This window comes from Elephantulus edwardii, unplaced genomic scaffold (assembly GCF_000299155.1).
Source record: "Elephantulus edwardii isolate Elephantulus edwardi_28Jun2011 unplaced genomic scaffold, EleEdw1.0 scaffold00021, whole genome shotgun sequence".
Taxonomy (NCBI): domain Eukaryota; kingdom Metazoa; phylum Chordata; class Mammalia; order Macroscelidea; family Macroscelididae; genus Elephantulus; species Elephantulus edwardii.
Window position 1 is genome coordinate 17385348 of NW_006399771.1, and position 11434 is coordinate 17396781.

General features: G+C 38.2%; 1 protein-coding gene across 3 annotated transcripts in view; it reads right to left on the reverse strand.

Moving 5' to 3' along the window:
* Positions 1 to 11434, reverse strand: part of NAV3 (neuron navigator 3) — a 540923-nt gene that overhangs the window by 225473 nt on the left and 304016 nt on the right. For all 3 annotated transcript variants that reach the window (XM_006882551.1, XM_006882553.1, XM_006882552.1), the window contains exon 12: positions 11029 to 11148. In XM_006882551.1, the coding sequence (XP_006882613.1) occupies positions 11029 to 11148 (120 nt within the window). The remainder of the gene's footprint in view (positions 1 to 11028; positions 11149 to 11434) is intronic.

Genomic DNA, 11434 nt, shown 5'->3' on the forward strand with positions numbered 1-11434 from the left:
GATGATAAGTGTATACAGTCACTGTACAAAAAGGAATTGGCAGACACAGAAGACTTTCATGAAACAACATGAGCAAGAGCCTATGGTGATGAAGGCAGAAGTTCAAGCTACTTTGAAAGAATTGGCAAAAAGTAAGGCCCCAGGAATTTATGGAATACCAATTGACATATTTCAGTTAACAGATGCTATCCTAGATGTGCTCACCAAGTTGGGCTAAGAAATCTGGAAGTCAACCACTTGGCCAATTGACAGGAGGAGATCTATATTTCTTCTCATTTAAAAGAAAGGTGATCCTACAGTGTGGAAATTATTGAACAATATCATTAATATCACACACAAGCAAGATTATGCTGAAGATTATAAAAAAACAACTAGAACAGCACATCACCAGAGAACTGCCAGAAGTCCAGGCTGGGTTTAGAAGGGGTTGTGGTACTAGGAATATGGTAGCTAATGTTAGATGGATCTTGGAGGAAAACAGCAAATACCAGAGGAATGTCTGTGTTTCGTTGATCATGCAAACACATTTTACTGTGTGGATCACAACAAACTGTAGCTGACTCTGAGAAGAATGGGAATCCCAGAACAATTGATTGTATTAATGTGAAACCTATACTTGGACCAGAAGGCATTCATCAGAACGGAGCAAGGAAACACTGCATTGTTCAAAATTGGAAAGGGTGAACATCAGGGATGTGTCCTATCTTCATATCTTTTCAATCTATCCACAGAGCAGATTATCTGGGAGCCTGGACTCTATGAGGAGGAGAAATGTGGCATCAGGATTGGAGGAAGACTTATCAACGATCTGCAGAAGACACAACTCTGCTTGAAGTAACTGAGGAGGACCTGAAGCACTTGCTGCAGAAGGTCAAGGACTGCAGCCTTCAGTATGAATTAAGGTTCAATATCAAGAAAACAAAGATTCTCACCACTGGGCTGATTGGAAGCATCATGGTAGATGGTGAAGAGATTGAGATTCTCAACAGCTTTAGTTTGCTTGGCACCAGCAGCCAGGAAATTAAAAGATATTGCATTGGGAAGTCTGCTGTCAGAGACCTCTCCATAATACTGAAGACTAACAATGTCACTTTGGAGTCTAAGACAAGCCATGGTCTTTGCAATCACCCGCTATGCATCAGAGAGCTTGACAAAGACTACAGATGATAGAAGGAGAATTGATGCCTTTGAGCTGTGGTGTTGGAGAAGAGTATTGAATATACTATGGACTGATAAGAGAACGAATAGGTTCATCATGGATAGGGTTAAACCAGCTGCTTCTTGGAGGCACAAATTCTGAAGTTTCGACTGATATACTTTGGACATGTTGTGGAACCAGTCTTTGGAGAGGGACGTCATGCTTGGGATGGTGGAAGGACAGTGCAGCAGAAGAACAACCTCGATGAGATGGACTGATCAGTCACTGGGTAATGGGGATGGGTTTATCAGAGACAATAACATTGACACAGGATAAAGTAGGGTTTAGGTCTGTTGTCCATAGGGTCTCTATGAGTCACAGGCAACTCGATGGCACATAACAATAACAACATGCTATAACAAATCAACACAGAATAGGATGAGTTATTAGACTGTACACAGAAGAATTAATCCTGAATCCTACCCCTTCAGGATATTTGTAAGCTGCCTTAGCATGAATTTCTGTTGTCTTTATGTCTTGAAATTAGAGAAAGTGTGAAGATAATAGAGGCTTTGTTTGTTGAGAACATATTTCTATACAACTTTCTAAGAGTTTTCTAAGACTTCCTTCAAAGAGGTACTTGCTATCTTTTTGGCATATTTCTAACAGAGATTGAGTCATTGTGACTATCTGTTTGGATTTAGGATTCCATAATTTTATTAACATTAGTTGTCAAACAGGGAGCTAGGCCACAGATCCTAGTGGTAAGAGGCTGTGCTGCAATCTAGCGGGTGCACCAAGGACAGGTAATCTCCTCTCTTACAATTAACTGCCTCTGAAAATCCAGTGGAGGGTCATCTGTGGCAGTTTCAACTTGACAGTTTACAATAAGAGTTGCCAACCAACTTGTCTTCATGAGATTTGACATTTTTGCCACTGTCTCCATCTGTTGTTTCAATAAACAGCACCTACATGACGTTGTTGATTTCTCTTGCTGCCCCATCCAGAGTTGCCTATCTTCGGTTACTCTCTCAATTTCAAGGGCTCGCTCTCAGTGCCTGTGTGGTCACTACACTATGAATACAGATGTGCTTTTAACTTTCACATTAGCTCTCACCCTTCTTGAAAGTAGATTTTAATTAGTTTCTGTCAAAATTGGCCTCAGGCTGGCCTTTGGCCAGCTCCAGGGAGGAATGTTAAGGTTGAGAAATGGATTTTAGATCTTCCTGTCTTGCATTTAAAACAAAACAAAACAAAACAAAAAACAAACCTCAAATCAAACAACCCGGAAAGTTACGTGGACTATTTCTGCCTTCATTACCTGCTCCTGCCGGGTGGGCTTCCCTTTCATGGCAGCTCTTTTCATCAACTACCAGTGCTAGAAGCAGCAGCTGTATCTGTGAGAAATTTAACAGACCTAGGAAGTAATCACGACCATGTGTGACAATGGTCACTGTCTCCTACTTTATATAAACTGCTTTGCAAGTTCCAGATCATCTACCACTAAAGACAATTTTTATCTATACAATGTGATTTCAATCACCACCTGTTTACTAGTTTGATGTATTGTGGTGGCTTATATGTTGCTATGATGCCAAGAGCGAGGTGTTCAGTATTTAAAATACCACTGTCACCCATGGTGGACAGATTTCAGTCTGGGCGGTGCAGACTAAGTCAGACATGGAAGGAAGGTTTGGCAATCAATTTCTAAAAGCAGCCAATGAAAACTTCGTGAATCACAACAGGATATTGTTCACTAAAGTGCTGGAAGACAAACCTCCTATGCTGTGAATCACTGAAAGTTCATAGTGTCTAGGGCAATGGGCTTAAGCATCCTGAGTGTGAAGATGTGGCTGGACTGTGTAACATCTCCTCGGGTTGAACACGGAGTCATCAGAAGTCAGGGCTGACCCTACGGTGACAAATAGTCTAAATGGAATAAAACCCAAACAACTCAGATGATCACATAGATCTGTAATAACAGTGAACCAATATTTAAACATTTGTCACAAAACAAGTGTACTTTAAAATTCAAAAGGTTTAGCAATCTTTGATCCTCCTTATCTATTTTTGCATTTTTCACTGGGTAGCTCATTGGAGTAAGAATAGCTACTCCTTTATTTATTTTCTGGCTACCACCATATATCACCCATTTGTTATCTAGGTCAACACATTTCACATGACCATTTCTTGTGTGACTGGAACTTCTTATGTATGTACTGTACACCCTCACTATCTGAAGTCTGTACTTATTTAGATTGTGACTGACCATATCTCTAAGTGTATATGCCCACTATGGAGTCACATACACTAATCTTTAGTAATGATATCTCCAACTGCACTTTTACTATTCTTTAATTAACCATTCTCTACTATTTTGTTAGCCTTCCTCACTATTCCATTTTGCTGTATGACCCTATGATGAATGATTTGTAATACTTACGTTTGCTTTGAATTGCAGAAAGACACTAAGTAAAAACAGTAAAATAGTTTTTTATTACCTATAGGCTCAAACTTTCCAGACCATCCTCTCACAGTTCAAGATGGATTATTTGCCAATTTATACCCACATTTTCAATACACTATTAGTGTGTTTAATTTTTATAGGACGGTATATCAGTATGCGGGTTAGTGGTAAAGAACTGTGCTGTCAACCCAAAGGTATACAGTTCAAATCCACTAGCTGTCCCATGAGAGAAAGATGGTCAGTCTCCTCTCAGGCAATATACTGCCTCTGAATACATACTAGATGGAGGCTCAGATATGAGTCAGTTCTGCCGCAACAGCAACAACAAAAGGAGAGAATTTTTATATTTATTCTTGAAGTATTTGTCAATACCACTAAAAAGTCAGTGTAAGGACAGTCACAGCAGTTAGAAAGTCTACAACACTACCAACTCTCAGCTATACCTTATTTCATAGCCTGCCTCCAAAATTCACCTCTTATATAGCACAATCTCTCTTTCAAGGAGTAGCTGGTGGATTCAAACTGTCCACCTTTGGGTTGGTAGTACAACTCCCTAACCATAAGGCCACAAGCAGGTTTTGTTATGAATTGAAGGACTTCCTAAGGACCTTTGTTTATAAATATATATCCTGATTCTCTAACAAAGGATATTATGTTTAGTGTCTGTCACATGCTTCAAACCTGAGAAAAATAAATTTCAGCTTGAACTATCAAATATCATTCCATGAGACAAGAAACAAAGTTTGGAAAAATCAGACTACATGAAATAACATGGCTAATTTATTGACATCTTGAAATTTTTTTAAATTTTTTAAACTGACATTTTTATGTGTCATAAACTGACAAAATTTTTTTTCGCTGTTAGATGTGACAGATATTTATTGATATCCTATAATGTGCCAAGAACTGGAGACACAAAGATGAATTAGACATACTACATACATACATTCCTACATACTGTGTGTTATATTCCATGTCTAAAATAGGTACACACACTTGGGCCTGTGTCACAAATGAACAAAATTTAATTACATATGTGCTTTTATAACAAGAAAATCAACAATATGTTTCAGGAGCTCAGAGAACGTACCTTTTGAAAATGATGATAAAAAATTAAGAAAGAATTTTTGGCTTTTAAAATGGTATCTTAAAGTTTGTGTCTGCTTTTATTATTAGAACCAAATTTCCCTGACAATATGGTTTCTGCAGTAGCATGCACAATGTAAGAAAATTAAAAAGTTAAAGCAAACCACCACAGAACAACTTACATCTCAATTATAGTATATTTATTATTTTACTGAGTAGAAATCAACGCAATGGTACTACTTTGGCATTTCTTAAAACCTATCCTACGTATGACAGCTGTAGAACAAGGTTATTGTTGATGTCAGATGAATATCTGTCAAATAGACAAGAAAGGTGTTCACTGGGGCTTTATTGACTCTGCACAGACACCTGACCATGTATATCATACTAATTAATGATAATTTGAAAAGACTGGAATTCCAGAACGCTTAATTTTAGTCAGGAAAAACCTATACATAACCAAGAATCAACCATTCATGCAGAAAAAGGAGACAGCGTATGGCTTATAATTTAGAAAGGTATGTGTCAGAGTTGTATCCTTTCTCTGTATCTAATTAGTCTGTATGTTGAGAAAACTTAAAGTAAAGAAAACAAGAATCTTCACCTCTAGATTCAAGTTGTCAAGGATTTTCTTTTACATGGATCCTCAATGAAAACCTATGGTAGCAGCACTCAAGAAATAAAAAGATGTGTTGTATCGGGCAAACTTCAGTCAAGAACCTCTCTATAGTGAGAAAGAGAAGGATGCTAATTAAAAGACTACTGTGCACCTACTCAAAGCCATGACTTTTCAATTGTTTTGTATGCATGTGACACATGTAAAGTTGGACAATGGACAAGCAAGATGAAAAAATTGATGTCTTTGAATTGTGGTGTTGGTAAAGAGTGTTGAATATACCATGAACTATCAAACTAACAGATCTTGGAGGAAATGCAACCAGGTTGCTTCTTGGTGGCAAAAAATGACAAAACTTTATATCATATATCTTGGGCATTGTGTCTGGTGGCCTGTGCTAAGAAGCTGTGCTACAACCCCTAAGCCATGTGGTTTGAATCCACCAGCTGCTCACAGGATAAAGATGGGGCTATTTTCTCTTGAACAATCTGCTACCTTTGAAACACCCCTGGACACAATGAAATACTATGCTGCATAGAAAAACAAGGAACTCAACAATATTACTCAAAACAGGTGACCCTGGAGGACATTATACTGAGTGATATATCTCAGTTACAAGAGTACAAATACACCATAGTGCCACTGTTGTAGAATGGGACTGACATCAGGGTTGGGATGAGACTGGGAAAAATTATGTATACCGCATTGAAACAGATGAGGGAAAGAACAGTTTAAAAGTGATATAAGATTGGGTATTATGGTTATGACAAGAGTTCAGAATGAAGGTTGCATAGTGCAGTGTACTGGGGATAGGGGGATTGTATGCCAATGAAGAAATTTTTCTTTTTCTTTTCAAAGAGAAGAGTGTACTGGGGGGGAAGGGTGGGCAGGGAGAAAAATGCAACAATGAATGAATGAAAATCCAAAATCTCTGTAAATGTTCATGGAAACTAATAAAATAATATTTTTTTTAAAAGAAAGCCCCCTGGAGGGTCAGCTATGAGTCATTCTGACTCAATGGCACATAAATCCAACATACATTGCCTTAGACCTAATTACAAAGCTAGGTGGGAATGTGTAAGTAACATGAATCTTTGAGGCTCCACCTACCACCCTAAGCTCCTCTGGGGTGTAGACAGCTGCCTCAACTGTGAACACATGATTCAATCAGCATTTCCTACATCATTAACAGCTGTGAGGCCAACAGAAGAGAAAGAGTGGAGCCTGAGGGAGAAAGTTTCAATCAGAGCCAGAGGTTTTTCTTGCTGGATGATTAAAAAGAGCTGATGTGGAACTGCTATGAGACAAAGCTTTCTGGATGGCTGAGAAAATCCAGAGGTTTCTTGCATTTGTGTTGCTGGACTGAATGTGGACTTTTATTGAATGATATCCTTTGCCTTCTCCTGCATCCCTAATAAACCCTATGACTGTGAGAAAAAGAGATTGTGTAAAGTCTATGGTCTAAGAATATTGCAAATATTCTGACCAAATAATTAGTGGAAGTAGGTGCAGCAGCATGTGGGCCATGTGTGACCTTGAGATGACTACTTTGCTTCTGCATGTTGTTCATTGGGACAGTTCCTCTTTGTGGAGTTGGTAGAGGTCAGACTTGGTCTCCCTGTCTTTTCATTGTTCCTTTTACAGATATGTTGTTACCAAGTCTTAAAAAGGGATATCATGCTTGGAAAAGCAAGGGTCAGAGAGAGAAAGACTCTTAAGGAAATGGATTGACAGTGACTATAACAAGTCACTGTCTTGTTATAGGGCTTGAATATAGTGACAAGACAGGACAAGGATTTGATATAATAGTTTTCATAGGGTCTCTATGAATCATAGTCAATCCAAAAGCTTCTAAAAACAGTAACATTCTACTTAGATACCAGAACTAAGTAGATGAACAAAAACATTCCTTTATATACAAAGAGGTTTTCTGCATTACAAGAAGACTTGCCCATTGCTCATGGTCTTTGAGCTGGTTTCAACTCAGAGCAACAATCTTTTTGGTTCTGAGGCTATAAATCTTTATGGAAGATTGTTCATCTTTATACCACAGAACAGTTGATAGATTTGAACCACTGCTTTCAGATATCAGTCTGACATGTTACATGTCAACATTTAAGAGGATGTATTTCAAACTATATAGAAACCATCTCCTGAATAATACTGTTTTTATAGTCTCTTTAGATTCTTATCTGTAATAAAAGGACAGCTCTTACCTAAGCTGATAGTACCTGCACTCTAATTTGGTTCCTACTGAGTATAGACAAGTCACTGAAATGGCTCTTTGTAATTCTTCAATAATGTAACTTTCCCCAAAATCTTTCAAATTCTCAAAAGCTAGCTCTATCAAATTCTTTATTTGAGGCAGAACACAACATTATTTTATCTCATTTAAAGACTGTGGCACTAGCATATTTAAAAATTTTGATAGTAATTTTTCTTTGATGGATTACAGCTGTCTGTGCCATTTTTGTATTTTGTATTTCTGTTAAACAGCATATGCCTCAGAAACCCAGTAGAGAGTCCCTGTGACTTAGAATGGACTCAATAACAGTGACAGTTCTTTAATAACTGTCTCATAGTTTTATACCCACCTATTACCTTTCTTTTCAATATTCTTATAATATCCTAGCTCTTCACTGACTTTGTAAACTGGGTCTAATTTAAACCATATTCATTAATTTGTTCATTGTTATTGTTGTTATGTGCCACTAAGTTGCCTGTGACTCACAGCAACCTTACACACACTAGCTCTGAACCCTATCCTATACTGAGCCAATCTCATTGTTTTAGACACACTTACCTCCATTGCCCCATCCACTATATCAATCCATCTCTGCATAGCATGTAACTTCTAAGACCATGGCCTATATCAGGCCACCTTAATCTCTAGACTTACAATGTTGCTCTTTAGGACTCTGGAGAGGTCCCTGACAACAGACTTTTCCAATAAAATTTGTCTTTTGATTTCCTGACTCCTGGTGTCAAGGGGGTTAATAGTGAAGCTGATCATATCCACTAATATTTGTTGAATCAGTATTATAATGACTATGATAAAAATTTTACACTCATAAAGTTAAATGATAATGTTATAGAAAATAAACATAAAAATAAAAAAGGTATGATACAGCAAAAATAAACATATAATTAAAAAAATATAGTATAAAGGGAGTTCCACAGTTAACTCAAAGGTGGTACCACTCTAGTGGCTTGAATTCATTAGTGGTTCTTCATATGAAAGATAGCCTCCCGTCAATTTTTTGTTACTGTTGTTGTTAGGTGCTCTCTAGTCGAGCATGACTCATAGTGACCCTATGAATAAAAGCTCTGAACGATGTTCTATCCAGCACCATCCTCACACTTCCTGACACATAAGAGCCCATTGCAACAGTCACCATATCAATCCACTTGGTTGAGAGTCTTCCTCTCCTTTGCTGACCCTCCACCCTTCCCAACATCATGTCCTTCTCCAAGGAAGAGCACCTCCTAGCAACAGATCCAAAGTATGTAAGGTAAAGCCTCATCATTCTTGCCTCCAAACAGCACTCCGGCTGCACCTTCTCCAAGACATATCTGTTTGTTCTCTTGACCATCCATGAGATATTCAGTACTCTTCTCACATTTCAAAGGTGTCAATTTTTTTTCCTGTCATTCTTATTTATTGTCCAGGTCTCGGATGCATAGCTAGTATTTCAAAAGACCATTACCAAATCAAATGTACTTTAGTCTTCAAATTGACATCTCTACTAATCAGTAATTTGGAAAGGTTCCTAACTGCAGATTTCCCAGTGCAATGTCTCTCCTTATTTTCTGACTGCTGGTACCAAGTGTTAACTGTGGATCCAAGCAAGATGAAGCTGTTGATAGTTTTAATCTCCTCTCCATCCATCATGCCTATCAGTCGAGTGGTAAGAGTCTTTGTTTTCCCATCAACTTACAGCCTCAAAAAATCACTGGAAGGCCAGCATTGAGTTGGTTCCAACTCTATGGCAATGACTTGAGTGAGAAGAAAATAATCTAAGGCAATACGTAGGAAAGAGATTGGAAAGGAAGTAAAGCTTAGCTCCTGGCATCAGTACTACTGGCCTAGGGTGCCAGGAGCTGCGAATCCAATGACCAAGACTTTCTGCCAGTTTTTAATCATCACCAGGTCTGTGGGAGAAGGATGGGAAATTTCCTCCCTTGCAATTTATAGCCTTGGAAACCAAATGGAGGATCAGCTATGGTCCTCAGTTCTGACTTGAGTGCAATGCATTGAGTTGTTGACTCAAAGAGGAGAACAAAGATGTGTCCTAGCGATAAGGAGTTGCATTGTCAACCCAAAGGCACAGAGTTCTAATCCACCAGCTGCTCTGCAGGACAAAGATGAAATCTCAGCCCAGAGATATACAGCTTCTGAAAACTCACTGGAGGGTAAAGTATAAGTAGGTTCCATGTTTTAAAACAGTGAAGGACACAGAAGGAAAATGCTTGAAGTGGTCTTGAAAGAGGGTGTTGTTGTTGTGTACCATCAAGTTGGAACTGACCCAGCTGACCCTCTAGTGGGTTTTCAGAGCCAGTCATCACAGGTGAGGAGACTGCCCTTCCTTCTCCAGAGGAGCAGCTGGTGCTTTCTAATTGTGTGCCTTTGGGATTGCAGCACAGCTTGCCACTAGGACACCAGAGCTCTTTAGCTCTGAAAGAGGCAGTGGTGGGAAAATGGTTTCATGAATCATTTTTAGTCACATAGTTTATACACAATATACAAAGGCTAGGAGCATAGGATATACAATGTGAGACTATACCCTGCCTGCCATGAGTTAAAGATAATAAGGAAATTTAATCATGTAAAAATTTAATATAACTAATAGCAGAATTCACTGTCTAGCATTGGTACTGACTGCATTCAAGTGAGTTCAATGAATCTATAAAGCTATTGTTTTTCAATGTTGATACAGTAAGCTTTAACCTATATCATCTACATAAATACATTTCACATAAAAGATCAAGAATCACTCTAGGTATTTATGTAAAGTAGGTCTGGGTAAAGGTATTATCTTCCTATTAAATAAGTTCAAGATATTGATTGGAAAGAGGATAAAACCAGGTCAGAAATATGTCTTGTAATATTTTACCAAGGCATTATTTCTCTAACAATGATTCAGATATAGTGAGTAAAACAATCCCCGGCAAAATAATAACTGGTACAAGAACATGCATATTCCTCCAAGTATGTTGAAACAATGAAGAAGCTGACATTAGCTGAACGCAAGAGCTTTTGGAAGTTTGCAACAATACCCTTAAGAAAATAATCAAGACTTTGTTACCAGACAATTGAAATATTTTAGAATCTTTTGCACATTAAGCTTCATGTAAATATGAGCATATCTGAGCTGATAGGAATTTATCAATATATAAGGAAAATAAGACACGATTCACAAAGATAGTTTTAAAAAATATTAAAATACGGGAGCTCTGGTGGCCTAGTGGCAAGAAGCTGTACAGCAATCCCACCATTACATAAAATAACAAGTAATAAAAAATTTTTTTCTCAGCAAAAAAAAATTCTTCTTATAGATAGCTAAAAATTACATTCAGCAGAGTAAATCACCTTATCATCGAAAATACTTAAAAATAATTATTTTATTGGACTGAAAAATCCTTTGGTTTGTCTGTAACTGTGATCGCATGTATGATCTTGTCTTGGTCACGCTTCCACATCACACACATTGGTAGCATTACCTGTCTGCATCCACTGTCACATCATGAACACCTCTCTGGATAGTATCCCTCGATGTTGCTGTGTCTGGTATTCGGTTCAGACTTCTTGTATACAAGTTGATCCCTCCATCTGTCATGTACCTGAAAATAAATGTCTAGTTAATAAACAGAAAATTAAATGACCTCACGGTATACTTTAACTTAGTTTAAAAACCTGTGCTCACAATTTTTAGTAATTACTCCAATCTGTTCCATTGGAGTTCCTTCTGTACCCACCAGGTAGGCCCTTCAGGGTCTTACCAGCCTGGCATACCCAAATGCTGGCAAACACCTTGCCCCAGACCCCTGTTCATCCGGCAAGTCAGCTCTGCCCACGCCCACATGGGGCCAAAAGTACATCCCAAGTGCCCAGTGCCCTCAAACCTGC